General features: G+C 46.7%; 1 protein-coding gene across 2 annotated transcripts in view; it reads left to right on the forward strand.

The window, feature by feature from the left end:
• Sash1 (SAM and SH3 domain containing 1) overlaps positions 1-24,369 on the forward strand; it is a 154,894-nt gene that overhangs the window by 62,734 nt on the left and 67,791 nt on the right. The window contains exons 3-4 of one of the 2 annotated variants that reach the window (XM_048354259.1): positions 8,915-8,965; positions 9,095-9,144. In XM_048354259.1, coding sequence (XP_048210216.1) covers positions 8,915-8,965; positions 9,095-9,144 — 101 coding nt within the window. The remainder of the gene's footprint in view (positions 1-8,914; positions 8,966-9,094; positions 9,145-24,369) is intronic. The other variant, XM_048354260.1, reaches the window with a different exon arrangement.

Below are 24,369 nucleotides of genomic sequence, written 5' to 3' on the forward strand. Positions count from 1 at the left end.
GGGCTCATTGCTCATCCCAGCTCTGTAACATTTTTGGAGAAATTTGAGGGATTTTTCTTACTGTTCTGTAAATAACTTGTTATAACGAATTGAAGAAATCTCTCCATTTACAAATACCATTTTTTTCTCTTTAGTATTATAAGCATTTTGTTTTTTGTTGTGTTTTTTTTATAAGCATTTTGTTGTTAAGGGTAATTTTCTGGTGATAAAATTTTAGAGTATTGGAAGAGATTCTTTCAGAGTAACTGAAAATCTATAGGGCACAGCATTTCAAATTTATACTAGCATGCTAATGGATTCAGTTTTTATGGAAGAGGCAAGCACTTTCCTTGGATTGTCTTTTTGTTGAATTTTATAGGATGAATTCACAATCCAGTTGTTAGTGTGTTGAATTCGCATACATTGTTTTAGGTCTGGATAAGGACAGTGTGATGACTTGAAAGTGGTATTATATCACTCTTGGGGTGAAGTCTTTTAAAGCAAACATCTGGTTGTTTTAAATTCTTTACTGTCTTGATTCTCTGACAACTCAATCACTTTGCAGATGGACATGTGACATTTAGGGATGCAGCCAGGTCTCCTGTCCTGTTTTCCAGGCAGCTCAGTCATTGGATTTTGGTCTCACCAGGTTTCTGTGTCCTGCCCCAGCTGTTAGGAAAGGATGCTCCATCTGTATTCTGCCCTTAGCCTTCTTTCAGAATGTGTTTCCTGTCTGTTGTCCTCTGAGGTTTTTGTTTTGTTTGCTTTTCCCAAGGAAAAATGCTGTCGGCCAGAGTAAACTTGGCATGATGCTTGTACACATGCAAATTTTCTGTACATGTAGTCCACACAATCTTATACGAAATAACCATTTTCTAATGACCACCTTGCTGGTATTTAGGAGATTGAAACCATTTCCAAGACATGCTATGAGAAAGGAGAATTTTGCAAGGCAATAAGGCAAGATTTCTGTGTGGTCAACTCTTAATTATGGTTTCAGAATCTATAATACTATCATACAAACTAAAATAAGATACTATAGAGTGTATGTCTGATGTATGTGTGTGTGCGTGCAGACACGTATGTGCATGAGTGATTGACTCATTTTTAAATGGTAGATGCTCACAATGATCTACTTGTAGGAAAGAAATCAGTCATCCTATGACCAACTCAATTTAAAAATATTTACTGAAGATATTTTATGACGACTTCTATTTCCCAGTTCTGGTATGGACCTTAGCTGTGTGATCTTGTTTGTATGCAAATTTTAAACCAGATTTGACACATGAGCCTCTGTAAGGAGTAACGTATAATGCATGTAAAAGGAATTTTGTTTTGCTTTCTGATCATAAAAGTAGCATATACACTATGTATGAAATGCATGAGTACACATGAATATGTATGAACTGTATGAATATGCATGAAATGCATGAAACTGAATATGTATGAACTGTTTGAATATGAATATGGATGAAAGTTCAGAAGAGCCTAAAGTAGAGAATAAAGATCAGGTTTTAAGTCTCCCTTGCTCTTGCCCCTCAGGTAGAACCTCAGATAGGCTTTTGGCTCACATGTGTTTATTCAGTGGGGATGGAGTACTTAGTAAGAACTTAGTAAGTACTTAGATACTGCTGGGTCCTGGGCATATACCAGTGAGCTAAACAGAAATTTTGCAGTAGTGGTGGAGGTTACATGTGCACACCATGACCAAAATATACACAGGGACCGAAGTGTGCATACAGATTACTTGCTTTTATCCAGTAACCTACAAGGAAAAATGTCCCCAGTATTAATTATTTCTCAGTCTTGTTATTTAAAGTGACCATATACCATTTGACCTGTATTTCTTAAATAGCCCCCAATTTGGTATTTTTATTTAATTTTTTTTTTTGCAAATTTCCCAACTTTTATTTTAAATATAAATGCCATTAACATTTAAAAATGTACACATCTTCATCTCAGTAACTGACTACCTCTTTATATGTTAAAGACTCCTGAAACACTATTCAATTACCACCAGGATCTGAACATGGTGTTGCATTTCTATTATCCCAGGACTCAGGAGACATAGGCCAAAGGGTTGTGAGTTCAAGGCCAGTCTGAGTTCAAGGCAAGAATCTTAAAAACAAACCGGGGCTGGGGATATAGCCTAGTGGCAAGAGTGCCTGCCTCGGATACACGAGGCCCTAGGTTGGACTCCCCAGCACCACATATACAGAAAACGGCCAGAAGCGGCGCTGTGGCTCAAGTGGCAGAGTGCTAGCCTTGAGCGGGAAGAAGCCAGGGACAGTGCTCAGGCCCTGAGTCCAAGGCCCAGGACTGGCCAAAAAAAACACACACACACACACACACAAAACAAACCAGTTACTGCCAGGGAATAGTTTATAGTTGGATTTCTACCTGCAGCAGAGATATTTTTCTGTTCTTATTTCATACCACACAGTATTAAATATTACCAAGGGTCAGCTTTCATTAGTTTGATAAAAAATATTCTCTATTGTGTCTTTTAAATTGTATTTTTTCATATATGTTCTTGGAATATTTATACAAAATTTTATACAAAATTTTACTTCTGTGACTCATCTCTTAAAACATTAGTCCATTTTTCTATTTGTTCATTTTTCTTATTTTCTCATTTATTACTACTCTTTATATATTGAGCCATTTAGTCTGTTATCATATGTGTGGCAAACTTTCCCCCGTGTGTAGAATATATGAGTTTCTTTATTTTTTTATATTTACATTTTTTAATTTTTTAATGTTTTGTTGGTCATGGGCCTGGAACTCTGGGCCTGGGCACTGTCCCTGAGCTCTTCAGCTCAAGGCTAGCGCTCTACCACTTAAGCCGCAGCGGCACTTCCGGTTTTCTAGTGGTTAATTGGAGATAAGAATCTCATGGACTTTCCTGCCCGGCTGGCTTTGAACCATGATCCTCAGATGGCAGCCTCCTAAGCAGCTAGGATCACAGGCGTGAGCCACCTGCGGCACCACCTGTCTTGGACTTGTTTATTTTGGTTTGCGTTTTGTTTTGTCACATTGCAGTGCTGAGGATTGAACCCGTCCCTACACATGCTAGTCAAGGGCTCTACCCTGAGCTATAGCCCTAGCCTGAATATGACTATTTACTCCCCCCACCCCCCAACTTATATACTAAGTAAGTAATGAGAGTCCTCCATGTTTTTTCCACCTCTGTTGTTGCCTCATCTGCGCAGGGCAAGTACTCTACCACTCTACCCCCCCCCCCCCCCCGCCCCCAAAGCTCTTGGTGCAGAAGATAAATTGGATTTTAAGCCAGAACCCATCTCTGTGCCATAGCAGCAGTTACTTAGTCTCTGTGATTGCAGTTCCCAGGGGCATTAACACTCAAGACATACTTGAGTTCCATAGACAGGGTTGCTTCGAGAGAGCCAGTCTACGCTTCTTTCCTGAGCCCTGCGGGCCATGCGGGATACAAGCAGGCCTGTGTGGCGGTTGAACTCCTTGTCCCCATAGTCATCCCAGACCCAGGAGTTCGATTGGTTTAAGTACACGAGTGCTGTCTCTGTCTCACGGCCTGGCAACGTAGAGCTATAGACAGAAAATGCTGGGCCTTATGTCTGTGAAGGAATGAACGAGATCCTGACAAATGGCTGCTGTTCAGAAGAGGGAGCATAGATTTATGTTTGAACCAGGGTGAAGTATGCAACCAGGTAATAATTTTGAGCAATGAAGTAAGTTTGCTACAGGAATTGTTAAAGAAACAGATAAATCACAGTAATTTCAACATGGCACTTTTGCCGTTCAATAAATGGGTATTTTAAATTTCATTTGCTTTTGAACCCAGTTCAATAATTTATAGAGTAAGTCATTCAAAGATTGATGCTCAGAAGGGAAGAAAATCACTATACAAGAGCAGAAACATATCATTTATGTATATTGCATTGGAGCTGTCGGCCTGTGTTTCCATTATAAACTTTATCCTACGTGAATTTATAATAGAAAGTTTGCTCTGAGCTGAAGTTTGGCATTGTCTGACCCTCTTAAAACTCCCAACTTTTTATTTTATCCTTTTCTTTCTTTCTTTTTTTTTTTTTTGCCAGTCCTGGGCCTTGGACTCAGGGCCTGAGCACTGTCCCTGGCTTCCTTTTGCTCAAGGCTAGCACTCTGCCACTTGAGCCACAGCGCCACTTCTGGCCGTTTTCTGTATATGTGGTGCTGGGAAATCGAACCCAGGGCCTCATGCATATGAGGCAAGCTCTCTTGCCACTAGGCCATATCCCCAGCCCTATCCTTTTCTTTCTTAAAGATAACATCTATTCATGTGTTTTTGTTTGTGCCAATACTGGGGATTGAACTCAGGGCTTTGTACTTGGCTGGTGCCCCACTACTTGAACCATGCTTTCACATCCAACTTTTATGCGCATTAATTAAATTTCATGGACTTTTCTGCCTGGGCTGCTTTCAAATGACAGTCCTTAGATTCTGCCTTCTGATGTAGCTAGACTTACAGGCATGAGCTACCAGTGCCTGGCACTCCTTGTGTATTTTTTTTTAATATTCTCATTATCTTTGAGCAGTTGTACAAAGGAGTTGCCCTTTACCAAGGCAGTTTATTAATACAGTACATCTTGATCACTGTCACCATTTCCCAACCCACCCCTTCACTTACTTATCTTAATTTTAGGTTATGTATTTAAAATAGTTTTTGCCTTTTAACAATGCAATTTATATGTACAGTGCATCATCTGTGTCATCACTTATATTTTTGAATTCTACAGTATATACAATGAATTTTTTTTGCCTGAATTTTCCCCCCCCATCTCCCTTCATTCTTCTACCTCTCTCCCCTTGACTCTGGGTACAGCTTCCTGTCAAGCTGGCATGGAGGAAGGGCGCATGCGCTCAGTGGCTAGCTGTCCCTGACACCTGGAGATCATCTGTTCCAACAAGATGAGGGTCACGGGGTATTGATTTTTACTTCATTTCACTGTAGTAATATTATGCAAATTGTGAATTAGGTTATCCAAACTTACTTCCACAAGACCAACACTCCAGCCAAGTGTACTGGTCATGGTTGTTAGAGATCTGAGCACTTTTTGACCGAGCCCCATTCTGGACAGCAATGGTCTTGTAGGCAAGGCTAAGGCGTAGCCGGGTGCCTCGGTACTTAGGATGATTAGATCTAAGGATCCAGGCTTGAAGCCAGCCTGGGTAAGAAAGTCCATGAAACTCTTCTTTTCAATTAACTACTAAAAAGCCACATGTGGAGACTCAAGTGGTAGGGCACCAGCCTTGAGGGCAAAAGCTAAGGGAAAGCACCCATGCCCTGAGTTCAAACTGCAGTACTGGCATGAGTACACATACTACTCTCTCTCTCTCTCTTGCCCTCCCTCATGCCCTCTCTCCCTCCTCTCAGCTAATACTGCCAACAACTTGTCTGGATGCCGTTCTCTAAGTGTGGATCCCCCAGTCTCCAGTTCGCCATCAGCATTTTGTAATAGATCACTGAAATGTGTTGGTGGTGGTGGTTGTGGGGCTTTTGAGCTGAGGGCTGAGGTTCTCTCCCTGTATGCTTGTATGCTTAAAGCTAGCATTTCACCACTTTACACCACAGTGCCACTTCTGGTTTTCTGGTGGTTAATTGGAGATAAGAGTCTTATGGACTTTCTTGCCTAGGCTGGCTTCCAACCACAGTCTTCAGATCTCAGCCTTCTGAGAAGCTACGATTACAGGTGTGAACCATTGGTACCCAGCCTAATCGAACATTTTTAACTACATGTGACATCTTTTTTTTTTTGTTTTTTCGATCGTGGTGGTGCTGGGACTTGAATTCAGCACTTGGCACTCTTGCTTGGCATTTTTTGCTCAAGGCTGGCACCTACCACTTGAGCCATAACTCTACTTCTGGTTTTTTGCTGGTTGGTTGGAGATTAGAGTCTCATTGACTTTCTGCCTGGATTGGCTTTGAACTGTGATCCTCCGGTCTCAGCCTCCTGAGTAGCAGAGAGTATAGGATGACACACCAGCTCCCAGCTGCCTTTTTGTTTGTTCTTCAGAAAGGATCTCTTATTTTTGCCTGGGCCTGGCATCGGGCCATAATTCTCCACATATGTCTCCCTAGTAGCTTTGCTTACAGGCATGAGCCACTACACTTGCACCTCACAGTCTTCTTTTAAAGTACTTTTTCAAGAAAACAACACCAGCAGCCACCTACCCGACACTGTGGCGCAATGGTCCCTCTATTCATCCAAACATCAGCGAAGGCATTTTGCCTTTTGGCTGCCTGTCGCTTACCAAGCAGCTGTGTCTGGCTTTTCCTCCTTCCCGTGCTCTGTGCAGAGAAGGCGAAGCTGGCACCGAGTTTAGCTGGTTGGCGCTTGGTGTTCTTCTCTCTGCTTCTGGGACAGCACAGAGGTTTTCCACCCCTCTTGCTTTTCCAGCTGTAACGTTCATTTGGCTTGAGATTCTGGCAGAGGAAAGGGAGGGAGAAGTGGAGATTTCCACAAGAAATTGGAAACAAAGCCAGAGTGAGGGTGAAGGGATTAGAGCGGTTTTCCAGAGCCCTAGGGGTTGGGACTCTGGTGTGTTGTCCAATTACAGCACTTTAGATCATTTAAGGTCACAGCCTTAGGTCTACATTTGGCCCATGCTCTTCTACTACAACTAGATATGTGTGTGTGTGTGTGTGCATGTGTACAAGCACACTTGTATACATGTATTTGGGGGCTTAGCAAACCAATGATTTTATCTCCCAACTGTGTATATGTATCTTTGCTTCTGTATCACATGGGATATATATATATATATATATATATATATAATATATGTGATATATATATAATACATTGTCGTATGTGAGATATACATGTATTATATCATCTATTATCACCTTATACTGTGTGTGTGTGTGTGTGTGTTAGTGCCTGTACCGGGGCTTGAACTTAGAGCCTGGCACTACCTATTAGCTTTTTTACTAAAAGCTGGTACTCTACCACTTGAGTTACAGCTCCACTTCTTTTGGTGGTTAATTGGACATGAGAGTCTATAGACTTTCCTGCCCAGGCTGGCTTTAAACTGCGATCCTCAGCTCTCAGCTTCCTGGACAGCTACGATCATCAGCGTGAGCTACCTGCACTTGACACTCACCTTACTTCTTTTTGACATGACCTGAAACAATACACTTCATCAATAAAAATCTAGCAAACTGAAGGTGGTCCTATACAAGGAACCAAGATAACTTCTTATTGTGGATTATTGATTACCTAGTTGAGATAAGGATTTCGAGCTTAGAGGAGAGTGAGTTGAACTAGCAGTTTTTGTTTATGGTTATGGAATGACCTGGGCAATTTCAGGGGAAACTTCAACTAATAGAGATTCATCATTATGCTGAGGTTTCAGTACAACTTAGGAAGACTTACAGTAGCAAACTGCAGACTACATTTTGCCTTGCTGACTGCTGCTTAGGTTTGTAAATTTACCCCCGTGGGGCTGGGGTGAAGAATGAGGGGCTCCCGAGTCTGACACACTTGGATTATGGCTGGCACATTATATATAGTGCCAGTTCTGGGAATTAAACTCAGAGTCTAGTCATTGTCCCTGAGCTTTTGTTTTGATTTTGGTTTTGTTTTTCTCAAGGCTAATGCTCCAACACTTGAGCCACAACTCTACTTCCTATTTTCAGTGGTTAACTGAGTCTCATATATGTTCCTGCCCACGGTGGCTTTGAACCATGGTCCTCAGATTTCTTCTTCCTGTGTAACTAGAATTACAGGCGTGAGTTATGGGCACCCAGCCGCCTTTAGCTTTTTTTGCTCAAGACTAGCACTCTACCACTGGAGTCACTGTTCCACTTTTCAGCATTTTTCTCTTTTGGTCCAGGGAGAGAATTGGAGATAAGAGTCTCACATATTTGCCTGCCTAGCTTCAGACTGTGATCTTTCAGTCTTTTTTCTTTTTTTGTCAGTTGTAGGTTTGGAATTTAGGACATGGGTGTTGTCCCTGAACTCTTTCTGAAGGCTAATGCTCTACCACTTTGAGCCATAGCTCCACTTATGGTTTTCTGGTAGTGAATTGGAGATAAGAGTCTCATGGACTTTCCTTCCTGGGCTGGGTTTGAACTGCAATCTCAGGTCTCAATTTACTGAGTAGCTAGGATTACAGGTGTGAGCTTGTCCAACTTGATGTCTAAATAACAGTGGTCTAGGGCTGGGAATATGGCCTAGTGGTAAAGTGCTCGCTGTGTATATACATGAAGCCCTGGGTTCAATTCCTTAGCACCACATATATAGAAAAAGCCAGAAGTGGCGCTGTGGCTCAAGTGGTAGAGTGCTAGCCTTGAGGAAAAAAGAAGCCAGGGACAGTGCTCGGGCCCTGAGTCCAAGCCCCAGGACTGGCAAAAAAACAAAAACAAAATAACAGTGGTCTAACAGAAACATTCTACCATCAGTTGCTAGTATCCTTCAGTTAAAGTGTGTGTGTGTGTGTGTGTGTGTGTGTGTGTGTATACACGTTTTAAAGAAAAGTCAGTAATGTTGAGAAGTAAAGTTTGGTCGACAGTTCAATTTTAAGAGGCCAGCATAAGCTGGGCACTGCTGGCTTTTTGAAACCAACCTGGGCAGAAAAAGTCCATGAGACTCTTATCTTCAATAAAATACTCGGGAAAGGCCGGAAGTGGTGCTGTGGCTCAAGAGATAGGGTGCTAGCCTTGAGCGCAAAGAGGCTCAGGAACAGAGCCCAGGCCCTGAGTTCGAGTCTTCATGACTGTAGAGAGAAAATAGAGGCCAGTGCCCTCTTCTTCCACGAGACTGTAGTTTTTCTAGCAAACTGATTTGTCTCTGCCCTCTCCTCCCACCGTGCAGCCCAGAGGAGCTTCCCGTCTCCCCTTACACGTCTGTTTGTCTTTCTGGCGAGTGCCACGTGCAGGAGTCTCATTAAAGCCGCATCTGTTCTGTTTTAGGAGAAACCCGACGCCCATCCCACGTCACTTCAGCTGCGGTCCCAGATCGAAGTAAGCACAGTCACTTCTCACCGTCTATTTTTGTTCCTGCCCCCTTTTCTCTTAAGTGATGTTCTGTAAAAGTCAGAGGCAGCCCGCGCCCTTCGCGTGCTCACGCTGTGACTCTCTTCTCTCTCGTAGGAGTCTCTTGGCTTCTGCAGCGCCGGCTCCACACCTGAAGTGGAAAGAAAGTAAGTCTCTCTGCCCCAGCCCACATCCCAAGTTGCAAGAAAAAGGAGTCTTTTAGCTCTGGAGCTTGCTGTGGTTTTCTTTACAATGGTGTATGTGTGTGTATGTGTGTGTGCACGCGGGCGCACACCTGTGCATGTGTGTCCAGAATGTACTGAGGTCGTTAGAGTTTGCAGTCTAATCAGTGGTGCCTCAGCCCTTGAGGAAGAAGTAAGAGCGCACACAGCTTATTTCAGTGCAACTCTAAACATCTGGAAATAGGAGAACAAAAGAGGCAGGTAGGTCGACTAAGATGGGAATGTGTGTGTGTGTTTGTGTGTGCACACACAGGTACTGGTGTTTGATTTGAACTCATGTCTTGGGCACTGTCTCGTAGATGTTTCATTCAGGGCTGGCACTCTACTACTTGAGCCACACCTCCGCTCCGCTCGCAGCTTTTGGTGGTTAATTGGAGATAAGAGTCTCGTGGACTTTTCTGCCTGGGCTAGCTTTGAACTTTGATACATTCCTAACCCAAACAAGGAGTTAAAACTCTCTGGTGCACCTCATTTTGGCAGTTACCCCTAAAACAAAGGAGTGCATGGGACAGAAGCTGCTGGTCTGTGCTCGTTAACCCTTTCCTGTTGAGGGGAACATTTTTTTGTTGCCCTGTCCAATTTAGATCCCGTAATGTCTACTCTCCTGGAAGATCATGCTGGGCTTTATCTTATATTTTGAAGATTTCTTTTAGGCATGCTAAAAAAACAACAACAAACAGTTGCATAGCTTTAAAAGAAATCTATAATCTTTCCCTTTTCTATTTGCATTCAGTTGTCATTAGGCTAGAGTATTCCATCTCTGCTCTTCAGCGGTAGAGAAATTTAAAGTCTCTACCTCTAAACAGATATTTTGTCTGGCACAGAGCCACTTTCTTTGTCTCAGGCCAAGAAGGCAGAGAAGTGTTTAGGGGAGAAAGTATTTGTGGAATGAGAAACACACAGAGGAGAGAGTGTGTGTGTGCTCTAGCGCACACGCTGCCTAATCCGTCCACGTGTGTGCGGCTGTCAGAGGCCAGGCAAGGACCCCCGGAGGCCTGCTTTGCCAGCGAGCACCACCCAGGCCAAGTTCACTTAGCTTCAGGCCTGAGGAACCCTGAAACCGATGAGCCAAAGCAAGCCTGGGTCCGTTGCCTGTTCCGCATTAGAGGGTGACCATGCACACTGCAGGCAGGATGAACATCTCTGGTTTCGGTGGATTTTATCTTTCCAGGAGCCTCCAGAGGGTGGAGGTTGATTTTGAACTCTTAGGGTCTGGGGTGTGTTTTCTCCTGACTAACGTAGGCAGCCCTGACACAGGCTGAGGAATCAGGTGTCCCCTGAGAAGTTTCAGATCTGTAAGGGAACAAGAAATGTTTGTCCTTCCTCCCAGGAGGACGTGACTCACCAAATTTGTACTAACCTCAGTTAGACTGGTTTGGTCTCCTTCCCCTCAATTGTGGGGAGTCATTTTTTCCGTGTTTGCTAAGTAAAATGTGGCATGATTCCTGTGGCCAAGAGAGAGAGACTGATGGCCTCCTCTGAGGCCAACACACACACACACACACACACACACACACACACACACACACGTTGACAAGTCCCCAGCTTCTCCCTATGTAGTATTACCATTACCATTCTGTCTCTGTCCTTTGAAACTGATTCAGACTTGGTAAACATTTAGAAAGTTTTAAGATACTTTGTTCTCTAGTTCTCCATTAATGTGTTTTGAAAACTATGATACTGGTTTTATTTTTTACTTCAAAAGCTTTGTTTTGAAGATTTCTAAACTCACTGGAAAGCTGCGACTCACTACATTTCCATATAAATTTCACTTGAACACCATTTGTAGACATTTGCATGCCCTTGCTTGCCCTCTTCTCTCTCTCTCCTGGCTCTCTTATCCTCCCCCTTTTTCTCCTTCCCTCCTATTTTTCTGCCTCTCTCTCTCTGTCTGTTTTCTCCCCCTTTCTCTTTTCCTCTCCTTTCTCTGTCTGTCTATCTATCTTTCTCATGCACCCACACACACGACTACCATTTGGAGATAATGACCCTCACCCCTACCTTGGATACTTCAGTATATTGTTTCTTAGGTTCTTATAGAACCACACTACAATATGTCTGGACAGGGAACTGAACGAGTTTCCCTAATTGAAGTTCCTATGCATTTATAGTTGGACATTTTTAAGGAGTGCAGGTGAGTTGTTTTGCCAGGGCTTTCTTTGTGTCTGTTTTTTTTTTCCGTGGTGCATTGTATCAGGAGGCCCAGTGTGCCTGTTTGTTCTGTGATGGGTAAGGAGTAGGAATTTTGATCATGTGGTTGAGGTGGCATCTGTTAATTTCCTCCAACAAATTTTCACTTTCTCTTTATAATGAATGCAGAGCCTGTGGAGTCATTGGCAGGGCTGCATATAGCTTTTCCTCATCCACCTTCTACCTGATGGTTTCAGATTCCTCTCTCTCTCTCTCTTTCTCTCTCTCTCTCTCTCTCTCTCTCACACACACACACACACACACACACACACAGGAGTAGGTTTGCTATGCTGTTTTATGTTGAAAATGTATTTATTGTAGTTAGGAGTTGCAAATCTGTTCACAGGGAAAATCCCACTGTTCTCCCCACGAAGATGCTGGTGGTAGCTTTGCAGTCATATATTAAGGCTAAAGAAGGTGGCCTGGAAATCCAGTTGGTTGTGTCTGGTTAGTGACCACAATGTCTCTGCCAACTAAAATACCCCCAGTGACGCATGGTGTTGTTTTATGGGCAGATTGTTTTTCTTCTGCTTTTTATTCCAAAGTCAAAAGTAACTTAGTCAACAAAAGCAGATTGGCCCACCTTTAACGCCAGGCGTAGAAGCAAAAGACAACTTGGGGCTTGGAGCCGCCAGCCGAGACGACTAGGGAGAATCGTCACCCTCCTGGCACCTGCATACCTGCATGGCCCTGCCCTTGGGGGCTGCTGTCCTCCAGGCGTGCTGGGCCTACACCAGTGGATCTATACCGACAGAGACTAATCAGTAGGTTGGATGGAGAGAATGGACCCTCCCACCCCGTCACCACTTTGACAAGGTCCATGTTCACCTTGTTTTCAGCAAAAGGTTGTGCTGTGTTTTAGTTTTGCTTGTTGGGCAGTGTTGGGATGACACCCAGGGCTTGGGTTAACATGTGAGGCAAGGATCAATATTAGCTGAATTACTTACATTTCTTGTTATTCCCTAGCTACGCTCAAGCATACCTAGAAAGCTTTTTTCCTTTTCTTTTTTTGGCAGTACTGAATGTTGAACTCAGAGCCTTACACTTGATCACTTTTCTTGTTCTCAGTTGGCGTTCTACCACTGGAACCATGCCTTTAGCCTTGCTTTGGCTAGTTATTTCAGAGATGGAATCTTGAGTGTTTTTTGTTTTTGTTTTTTTTTTGGCCAGTCCTGGGGCTTGGACTCAGGCCCTGAGCACTGTCTCTGGCTTCTTTTTTGCTCAAGGCTAGCACTCTGCTGCTTGAGCCACAGCGCCACTTCTGGCCATTTTCTGTGTATGTGGTGCTGGGGAATTGAACCTAGGGCCTCATGTATATAAGGCAAGCACTCTTGCCACTAGGCCATATCCCCAGCCCCCTTGAGTGTTTTTCTTGCCTAGGCTGGCTTCAAACTGTAGTCCTCTGGGTATCCATTACCTGAGTAGCTAGGATTATAGGTGTGAGTCACTGAAAGCATTTTTTTTCCTCCACTGGCTGGTTTTTAGAACACCTGACATAATGAGATAAACACGGTGTTGGTTAGACTCATTCTTTTTGCCATGATGGATTCAGAACTGGCCCCTGGCTCAGCAGACTTCAGGAACCCAGACTGTACCTTTTCCCCCTTTTATGCCCTCAGAGTTGTGTGTATGTTTTAAACAGCACTACAGACAAGGTGCCCCCCCCATTCCCCCCAAAAGCGAGGGGGGTTATTTGGCAACCAGAGTTGTAAGAAGTTTGGAGGAGATGTAAGTAAGTAAGCAGTTTCAACTCTGAGGACATTATTATAATAAAGAAAACGACCTTCTTAAGAGGAAGAATAGACATTGGGTAGGAAACTAGTTGTGTTTTTTAGAGTACTTAATCTCTTATTTGTATATTCATACATATAAGAAAGTTACCAGTTTTTATATGTTATAGTAAGCTACATATCAGGATTATCGAGATTTGGGGAAATTCAAGCACACCAAGTCAGGAAGGCTGTGTGCTTAATTTCTTGTCCAGGCATGGACAGGGAAAGGAAAAAGTAGTAATATGTAATGTTTATTGAGTGATGATGATGATGATTATTGTTATTATTATTACCACCATCACTCATGGGGCTCAAACTCAGAGCCTGGGCACTGTGTCTGAGCTCTTTTGCTCAAGGTCAGTGCTCTACCACTTTGAGCCACAGCTCTACTTCCAGTGTTTGAGTGGCTAATTGGAGATAAGAGTCTCATGGGGATGTTTTCTGCCCAGGCTGGCTTTGAACTGTGATCCTCAGATCTCAGCTTCCTGAGTAGCTAGGATTACAGGTATGAACCACCAGCTTTGTAAGTATTTAACATGGACTTGGAGGCTCCATCTGGTATTTTATTCAACATGTTCACAAATGTGGAGTCCAAAGCACAGAGAAGTGAACAACTTGGCCCAGGGTTGCACAGTTACTAAATATCAGAGCCTAGATTGATCACAGCGAAGTATCTAGGCTCCAAAGTACGTATACATGTGCCACTTCTTCATATGGATAGGTGAGGGGCCAATCAGGGTCATCAGCATTAGATGAAGAGCAGCAGTTCGAACCTACCCTCTGATTTTTGTAGAAGATAGGGTCGGTTCAACTCTCATCCAGATCTAAGCTTGCTCTCATTTATCTTGGAGATTAGAAAGCCCCAAATAAATTTCAGAACTTCACCTGAGATATTTATAACATGCCTTCTACTAAGCCTTCCACCAGAATTGAAAATCCTCTGATTTAGTTCACTTTTTTTTCACTACCTATGACTAGACCAGAGCTATTTTATGGTGGAAAAGTCCTATGAATATATAGACTGGATAAGACTGATAAATAAAAGGGACAGCAGGCTAGCAGAGCAGCGTTGTTCTGTGGTTAGGTGGGAAGGTGGTATAGGAATGTTTTCTGCCAGAATTTGCTACACTGGGGCATTGCTCACTTTTGACTTTATTTCATCTGGTCATCTGAGAACTTATAGGACAAGGTCAGCTTTGCCTTTTACTCCCTCAAAAAATTCTGTCTTCTCCCAGCTTTCCTCTCAAACTTCAGGGGAGATCCCTGAATGCACTGTGGTTCAGAACCTGTGACTGGCTGCCTTACCAGGGTCAGCCAGTGCTCCCAGATGGCTTGTACCTCCCCCTCTCCTCCTCTCCCTTTTCCCCACTTCCTTTCCTTCCCCTATTTCCCCCTCTCTCTCCCCTCCCTTCCACTTCCCTTTTCTCTGGCAGGCCCTGTCCTCCTGTGGTTGCTGAGCCATTAAATTTGCTGTTTATCCCCTTGGGTTGCTCTGTCTCCCCATTCCCAGTCCCCTCACCTCCCTGACCTGAGCAAGCTCTGTGCCCCTTACATCTGATCTCAGTTTCTTCAGGGTCTTTCCTAATTCAGAGTTGAAGTGAATTCGTTATGTTTATGGGTTAGGCACTGTGCTAATCGTATCTTTTATGGTGTCATTTTTCATGAGCTCACTGAATGATATGCTGTATTTTTAAGTGATCAGTTTGCCTAAGGTCCCAGAGCTGGATGTACACATCTGTACACATCTGGCCTCGGAGGGAAAGATGCCCGGCCTGGTACTCAGTACCAGATTCTTTGGGTTCACATCCAGGCCTTCCTTACCAGATTGGCAATGCCTATATATCTTACTTAGCTTTCTGTCCACAGTTCATGCAACTATGAGGGGACACAGTAAGCTGTCCTAGTACATAGTAAAATCTCAACATATCTGTCCAATGTGGCCCAAGTCCGTGCCTTTGTCTGTAGCTCTAGTCAGTTCTCGTCTCCTCAAACCCCCTCACAAATCAGCATGGTCTGAACTTTGAACCTGAGGTCTGTCTCCCTCTCTTGATTTCTGCAGTGTCCAGACAGTGGCAGGCACAGAACAAGAGGTCCTAGGATGCTTGTCATGAAGCTAATTGAGTGCCCAAGTTCTTTAATAGGGCTTCGAATGGATGATCCTGGACTTGGAATTACTGTAAAAAGACCACCTTGGTCTCACATGATACATAGCATGTGTCAGTGGCTCCCCAAACCCAGAGCTGTGTAAGAAGAAATACTTCCTGCTCTGAAGGTTAGAGTTTGAAATGTGACCTATGAAAGGACAATAGCTTCCACAAGTCTGATCTTTTGTGCAGGCACTGGGACTTGAATTCGTGGCCTTGTGATTTCAGTTGCGATTTTTGCTCTAGGCTGGTGCTCTACCACTAGCGCATACCTCCACTTTTGGCTTTTTGCTAGCTAATTAGAGATGAGAATTCCTAGGATTCGCCTATCTAGGCTGGCTTTGAGCTAAAATCCTCAGATCTCAGCTTCCTGAGTAGCTGCAATTTCAGGCATGAGCCACCAGTTGCCCAGTCATAAATTTGATTCTGAGAGCTATTTCCTTCCCCACCTGACTCGATTCTGCAGTCTTGTTTAAGTCCCCAACATTTTCCTTTTCTTACAATAGAAACTATAGACTGATACTATTTCCAAGTGAAGGTCTACACTAGTATAGTTATTAAAAAAAAAAAGACAACTTCAAAACTTCAAACCTGAAGTTCTTTGGAGAAGTGCTTTTATTTTTTCTCTGGTAATACCTGCATTGAGAGGTAATTCATACACCCTGTTCACCCTTAAAAATGATAAAGGGGCTGGGATGTAGCAGTGATAAGCATGTGATTTGGATTTGTCTCATGTCCTTACACATTATTCTTTTTTTTTTGTAGATATATACCATACTTTTGCTTATCCATTTGTCAATCAGCCTATAGGCAGGTTATTTCCATTCTTCTGGCTTTTGTGAAGAATTCTGCTACAAATGCTGTGTGCAGGTTTTGTGTGGACATGCACCTTTTTTTTTCCAGTCCTGGGGCTTAGACTCAGGGCCTGAGCACTGTCCCTGGCTTCTTTTTGCTCAAGGCTAGCACTCTGCCACTTGAGCCACAGCGCCACTTCTGGCTATTTTCTATATATGTGGTGCTGGGGAATCGAACCCAGGGCTTCATGTATACGAGGCAAGCACTCTGCCATTAGGCCATATTCCCAGCCCCATGCGCTTTCTTGTATTCTCAGCTTTATTAGACATAGCAGTCATGCCATATAGTGCATATAGCTCACGTGTAGAGCTTACTGTTGTGTATGCGCACAGCTCCTGTGTCCGCCTCCGCACTGTCACTTGTGGGACACTTATCACCTGAAAAGAAGCATCATAGCCAGGCACTGGAGGCTCATACCTGTAATCCTCGCTACCCAGGAGGCTGAGATCTGAGGATCTTGTTTTGATGCTAGACTGGACAGAACAACGTCCATGAGACTCCTATTTGCAATGAGCCAGCAAAAAACAGGGGGTGGAGCTCTGGCGCAAGTGGTAGACTGCTTGCCTTGAGTGGAAAAAAGCTAAGGGAGACGAATTCATGAGAGCTTTGACCTCGCCTTTCTTGCAGTGTGTAAGAAATGGGTCCCCCTTTTGTAAGTTGGCCCTCCATAGGGACCGTTCTAGGACTGAGGAGGGGAAGTTGTTATGAGTGTTATGCTGACCGTCCTACGTGACAGGTCCCAGCTCCCTGTGGAGTGAGTGAAATTCAGTGAGTGGGGCTGATGAGGCTGGGAGATTGCTAGGAAATCCAGGTCAAGCCATGTCCCCTGGAGCTGGGACGAGCTCATCCTGTCTCCACATCCTGTTTGTGACAAGGCTGCGGGATGGGAAGGACACCAGTGTTTCCCTGTGGGGAGCAGGCATGTGTGCCCCAGGCCCTGGTCCCGCCACTGGATACAGGACCAAGGAAGTCACATGGTAGGAAGCCTGAGCCGGAGCCCACAGTCAATCCCATGGCTTCTCCACATGCTTACTGTCCTCATAGGAAAGGGAGGGAGGTGGGTGCGGACCACAGAGAGAACCAGGGACACCCTGCTTCACCAGCAGCTGGTCCTCACATGTCACTAGGATGTGCATGGGGTGGGGGTGGGGGGGGTAGAGATAGAATAGCAGAATTAGATATCAGAAAAGAGCTCCGCTTTGGGCTGGACTCAGAGCCAGGTGTCACTCACTCTATACACGGCTATTCTTGAGCGGGCGTCATTTTGGTGATGACCATCTATAGAAGCCTAGGGCATCAGGCCCTTTGCCACGAACTGGAGCTTTGAGCGGGACCCGATCTCTGACCCACCATCTCCTTCTCTTCACTCCTCCCACCTCATATCCTTACCACCCCACAGTGGTGGTCCGAGTCAGGGGTCTCCAGGGTCCCTCTAACTCTGCTGTTCTGGTCCTATCAGTTTGTCTTGGGCTCTTCAGGCTACCGGTGGTCGGCTTCAGTAGTGGGCAGGTCCTGTGTCAGAATCTAGGCTCTGCTGGTTGTGTGATCGGGCTGAGTGGACTAATGGATGAACCACAGACACCAACAGCCCTTCCTGAGGGCGCTGGAGCCCGTGCCAGGCTTCTGATGTGAAAGTTGCTACCAATTCTGCCCCGCCCCCCACTCCTGCCCCCAGCTGCTGCACCGCTCCCCAAAGGGGCTGTGTCTCTGGGTACCGCTCCTCATTCTCATAGCTGGTGCCGCTCAGACAGTTCAGCAGTGCCATGGTCACCTGCGATATGCCCTGCCCGTGTGACCTGTAGCTTTCTTTTCAATGTTATCCAAGGAGAAAGGGGCCTGGTAAACGAGAGCCATTGTCACCGAGCCTGCGCAGTCGCGGCGTGTGAACTATGTGTTTGTGCGTGTCCGCATATGTGCACGCCCTTGCACAACACATTCGAGGGGCTCAACATTCCAGGATGCAGGGCCTAGGGGCGGCAGCAGCTGTGCCAGTGCCCCCTCAGCTGTTCTCAGCCCCAAACCCTGTTGCCTCTCATTCTGTCTGGGGCAGGAGGCTCCAGCTGGCTCAGTCCCCGCTCGAGGCCACGTGCCCAGGCTGCCCGGAGGGAGGCAGGCCACGCATGCTCTTAGGATCAGGCACTGCCACCAGGAGGATTGAACATGCAGAGATGGCCGCCGTGTATTCGCTTTGTAGGAGCAGAATATTGGACCAGAGCTGGAGGGTAGGAAGTAATACCCCTCCACGGGCAGGAGAACAAGTGGTCCAGGATTAACTGAGTGCTCTCTTGCATTACTGAGTACTCCTTCCTTATCTTTGTAATCCTCCTGACGAATCTGTAGTGGGGAGGGTATTTTACTGTTCAGGGAGCCACAGCTCCAGAAGGTTAAAGGATTTACCAGAGATGACAAAGCTTGGATTTCCTATCCAGCTCTGTTTATCGGCAGGAGCCAGACTTCTTACCAGATACCCCAAGAGAAGGGCAGAAAAAGAGCGAGGCCCTTTGGGGAGATTTGATGGGCTATAGGCAGTGAATGCAGCTTCGTTGAATAAGCATTTATGCAAGTTTCTGCTGTGTGGATGAACTCTCTTGATTAGACGAGATGAGGAGGGTAGGAGCCGTGGGAGGATCGTCAGGACTGGGGAACTGAGGAAGGAGCAGCGGCGAGCTGCTGAGGGACGTAACTAGGGATCCGGGGAGCAAAGTATCTCAGCCTCAGTCAGGGGTTTATCAGAGAAGCAGGCTGCTCAGACAGAAGGGAGACTTTCACGAGGGTTGCAGCCCTGGTGCCTTGTGGGTGCTGGTGATACAGCCCGGGGAAGGCTGTTCCTCCACATTGTGTGGCACAGTTTGCAGACGAAGTGGGGAGAGCAAGGACAAACGGGGGACCAACCAGGTGGACCAAAGGCCCCAGCCTCTCCCAATGTACGCATCCCCTTCCCCGCTGTGGTTGCCTATGGTTGCCAGGGACCTGCAGGGGTTGCTGGGTTGTCTACCCCACTCCAGCACTCACCAAGCCCTGGGTGCAGGTCTCAGGACCGGAGGAAGGACATGCTGCAGACACACGAGCCAGTGTCACAGGGGAGCAGCCATGACAGGTGTCAGCTGCTGCAGGGCCTCCAGGGACCTCGAATCCTAGCGGGAAAGTGGCTGCGGCCCCACATCTCAACAGCCCGTGTCCCCCACCACCCACACTTCCCCAGAGCCGTGCAAGGGAAAGAAGAATCCAGCCGAGCCGTGCCCTCTCTCTCTCCACTTCCAGCACAAGCCCCCACGGAGTTGACCACCCCGGAGATGACTTGGGGCCGGTGAGGGGCGGGGGGATTCCTCAGCAAAGCAGAGCAAGTGGAAGAGGGAGGACCCCACTTTTCGATAGAGGGTGTGGAGCTCGGGCCTGCTCCCAGGAGGTTTCAGGACCCATGGGGGGAAGGGGGACCCTGCACTCGTCGCCCCGTGTGTCGGTGTGAGGAGTGAACGGAGGTGACGAGAAAGGTCTTGACCGTCTGAAGCATGGCAGGCTGTTCTTGATTATGTTCCATTCTGCATCCTTCCATCCACCACCCAAGTCCATCATAAAGTCCCTAAGGGGGGGGCTCTTCCCTACCAGGGGCTGTGGTGCTCAGTGACGGAGCTAGGCCCGAGCCTCAGCCTCCGCCCACAAAGCGTATCCAGCCAGGATGGTTCACCCCATCTGTAATCCCAGCCACAGGAGGGCGGAGGAGGGGGCGACATGGTGGGTTATGGTTCCTTGACAACCTGAACCAAAGGTTTCATGATGTCATCTCAGTAGGGAAAAAAAAAAAAAAAGCTGGGTGTGGTGGCGCCGGCACCCATCATCCCAGTGGTTGCAGGAAGAAGCATCGAAAAGGAGGATCGTAGTCCAGACCAGCCCTGGGCCGAAAGCAGGATCCGACCTCAACCCTAAGTGGAGCCAAAAGAACTGGAAGTGTGGCTCCCACCAGTAGAGTGTCCATCTGCCTGGCATGAGTCCCCGACAGAAGACAAAAACAAAGCAGCAAAGGCGTCCTCTGCGCCAAGCCTCAGTCCAGATGCCACCCGAAGGGTCCTGGCTGCTTGTGTGGTTGGATTGCTTTGTCTCGTTTTCTGCACGTTCTACTGCCTTGTGGCGGCCTGTTCTGCTTGGATGGTGCCGAGGCAGGAGGCTGGGAGGGAATGGGGAAGGAGGGGTGGGACCCCACATCTCAACTGGTTTCCCCGGAGAGCTGCAGGCAAGCCAGATCCTCAGGCATCACCCGCCCCCCGATTCCATTCTCCAGACAGGGCGCTCTGGGGACTAGACTGTAGCTTGCTAGGCAGACAGCTGGATTTGATGAGTCACTATGGAAACTAGACCTGGGGCTTGAACTCAGGGCTTGGGCACTGTCCCCGAGCCTTTCTGTTCAAGGTCTGCCACTCTACGTCTTGAACTACACGTGCCCTTCTGGCATTTTAGTGTAAATTAATTGGAGAAAGAGTCTCACAGACTTTCCTTCCCCGGGGTTGGCTTTGAACCTCCATCCTCAGCGCTCAGCCTCTTGAGTGGCTAGGACGTCACCCGGATGTGACTGAGGTCAGTTGGGAAGTTTAAGAATGAGCTCTGAGAGGACAGGAAAGCTTGTAAGGTACTCCCACATTTCATCAGCAAGCATTAAAACGCCCCAGTAGTCCTGGCAGCGTCACCTTTGCAAAGACCCAGATTCAGACTGCACCCATTGTCCCCGCAGCCTGCGGGGAGAAGTAGGGCAGGCCGGCCAGGCCCTCCCGAGTGTCCCCGGGGGCCGGCCGAGGTCAGTGCCTCTGGCCAGGAGAGGAAGAGCCCTCCGTGCCCAGCACCTCCAGCGTTGGCCTCCAGAGGCCCCTTCCCTGATGTCCCTCCTGTCCCTGAAAGCAGCTGACAGAAGAAAGGCTCACAGCCCCCCTGTCCCTCCCTGGGGTCCTCTTGAGTCCCCACTGCACAAGCGGCCAGTGTGGCCCGGCAGGCTCCGTCCGGGTGATGGTGAATGAGAGCTGCTGTTTGTTTCCACTGAGAAAGTTCTGACCCGCTTCCTGGAGCTGTCACCATGGCAACACGGGGGGGAGATGATTGAATGGAGCCTCTCTTCCTCCTCCCCCCCTCCCTTCTCCTTCCCCACCCTGAGGCTGAGGCTTGGCCTGGGCTGGCCCCCTTGCAGCCTTCCCAGCCCCGTGGGCTGCCCTAGAGGGGTGGTACAGATTTGCCAAGGGCCAGGTTTTTGCAGGGTGCCAGCCTCTGCTGGGACCAGCTACCTGCCGCGTCCTGCTTGAACCAGTGGAGTGGCATCCCCTTGGCATCCTGTTGTTTGAGCCAGGCCTGCCTCTCACCGAGAAGCCACTATATAATATAATATATATTTTATATTTATATATTTATGTTTATATGCAGAGGAAAGAGCAGCCATTTAACAAATGTCAACAAAGGCTCTTTCTTTTCTTGTTTCGTTTTCGCAGTGTTGGGCATCAAACCCAGAACCTCACGTGTGCCAGGCAAGCACTTTGCCGCCGAGCTACACCCCTGGAGGAAGGGGCTTTTGTTATGTTTTACAGTAGGCTGTTTTTAAATCCATAGGAAGTTCCTTCCAACTTTTAAAAAAATTGGTTTATGAAAACTAGATTTTTAAGATGAATGGAATATGCTACCACACATTTTTTTGTTTTTAATTTTTAAATTTTATTTTCTGGTGCCAAGGGGTTACAGCTTAACATCGAAGTGTCCAGTGTGTCTTGATCATCGCCACTCTTTCCATCGTTTTCCCCAGTGGCGTCGGTCCCCTCCTCCCAGACTCACTTCAGCTCCGGGCCCTCCCCCCCCCCCGCCCTTTCTCACACCATTGAGTGTTCACTATTTTATTGACAGGGTTGCTCTGTGGAGTTGCACTGTTGGCATGCTGTGCAGTACTCGACTAAGTTGTACACGCGGACATTTGCCGCAGTGTGCAGTTACCTGAGAGGTTGTATTTTGACTCTTAAGATCTGCATTTGAGACAGAACGTGTGCCCTTTGTCTTTCTGGGCTTAGCTTACTTTATTTAGTATGATCTTTTAACTTAATTACTGTCTGTTGTGGGGCTTGAACTCAGGGCCTGCCTGGTGGGCTCTGTCTCGAAGCTAGCATTCTACCACTCTGAGCTACAGCGCTGCTTCGGTTTTCTGGTGGTTAGTGAAGAGTCTCCTAGACTTTCCTGCCTGGGCTGGCTTTGAACCTCAATCCTCAGATCTCAGCCTCCAGAAAAGCTAGGATTACAAGTGTGAACCACCAGCTCCTGGCTTAAGTTCATATTGGACAAACCTATTTTGTCAATTTCTGAAGACATAAAGACCTAAATAAAATTTAAAATTTATACAGAAGACATACCATGAAGCCATTGGCTTTTACCGATAAGCCAGAAGAGACGGGGAAAAAAAATCAAAGCCATTTCTATTTTGACACCTCAGTTTGTATGCCGCAGTCCCAAAGACCTGGGGTTGCAGGCCCCCGCGGCCCTCTCCTGGCTTGAAGTGGACATTCGCTGTAGCTATTAGCGAGAGCACCGAGGTGTTTGATGTTCCCGTGGCACTTGGAAGACTGAATATGCCTGGCCAGGCCTTTGTTTCCATAAAGCCCCATTATAGTGATAGAAAGCGATGGGACCACTGTTGGAAGGGCTGCGTCTAAGCCCCAGCTCTGTGACTGAGAACCACAGTACTCCTCCTTGTTCTGTGACTAACACATCCCAATTGTGCATGTGCTTTTTTTGTTTTTGTTTTTGTTTGTTTGTTTGTTTGTTTTTTGCCAGTCCTGGGCCTTGGACTCAGGGCCTGAGCACTGTCCCTGGCTTCCTTTTGCTCAAGGCTAGCACTCTGCCACTTGAGCCACAGCGCCACTTCTGGCCATTTTCTGTATATGTGGTGCTGGGGAATCGAACCGAGGGCTTCATGTATACGAGGCAAGCACTCTTGCCACTTGGCCATATCCCCAGCCTGTGCACGTGCTTTTTCACTCAGTACTATATACGTTTTTGTTTTCCTATACACACGTGTGATAGACTATCAGTTACACTCAGAAGCGATTGACAAGGACTAATCTAAACAGAGAACGGTTCTACCAATATACCGTAACCCGGATCATTTATTTGTTGGTAAATCTTGGGAATCAAACCCAAGACTTGGAGCCTTTCTTGGCAAATGCTTTATTACTGAGCCACGTCTCCACTCCAAAAAGTTAACTGTAAATTATGAGTTCCATATTTTAAAACCTATCTCTTTCCTTTTTCTCTGGGCCCACCCTTGACCAAGGGTGATCGAAACTGTGCAAAGTAAAACCTCACACGTAAGGGGGACGGATGTGCAAGGAGTGAGGCCTAGGGTGAGTTGCGCGGGACTCAGGTGCCTTCCTGTGCGCACTGAGGCCAGTTCTCGTCAAGCTGTCTTGGGAGTCTGACAGAGGACGTCTACCCGAATCCGCACTCCAGTCCTTTCTTGAAGCTAGCAATGTTTTATTGTTTTTTTCCTCCTCATTTCCCTTGTGTGAGATGGGCTTTCTTCAAGTTGTAACCCAGGCTGGCCCAGCTCACTGTTGTTTCCTAACTGTCGCCGGTTAGGGGGTACTTCGCCTCAGTACTGAGGTAATTATGGGCACAGCCTCATGTAGCAGGGGGCCCGGTGGAAGTCCTTATTCCAAGGAATCGCTCCCCTCTCCCAACCTGCCATCCTCGAGACATGGCTTCCGGCCTGTGATAAAGCCATGTCCACTCGGGCCAGGCGCTAGTTGGTAATCCTAACTATATTTCACAGGCTGAGGTCTGAGGATCACAGTCGGAACCTTGCTCAGAAAAGTCTCTGATCGCCAATTTAGGAGTAAAAAAAAAAAAAGAGTTGGAAGTGGAGCTGTGCCTCAAATGGTGAAAAAGCTAAGGGACAGCACCCAGGCCTTGAGTTCAGGCCCCATGCCAGCCCCATCCAACTCACTTGAGAGAAGTTAATGTTAGAGAGAGACAAAGGCCAGGCCTGGAGGCACATGCCTGTAATCCCAGCACTCAATCTCGAGATGAGCAGTGGCTTGGTGAAGATAAGTGAAGCCGGCGAGTCCTGGGGACTTGGGGACGTGGTTGTAAAAGGCGCCATCCATTTGGGCCTCACAAGGGCCAGGCACCATGTTAAACTTCCCATTCGGTGTTGCAGAAGTCCACGTGGCCTA

Source organism: Perognathus longimembris, chromosome 9, assembly GCF_023159225.1.
Source record: "Perognathus longimembris pacificus isolate PPM17 chromosome 9, ASM2315922v1, whole genome shotgun sequence".
Classification (NCBI taxonomy): domain Eukaryota; kingdom Metazoa; phylum Chordata; class Mammalia; order Rodentia; family Heteromyidae; genus Perognathus; species Perognathus longimembris.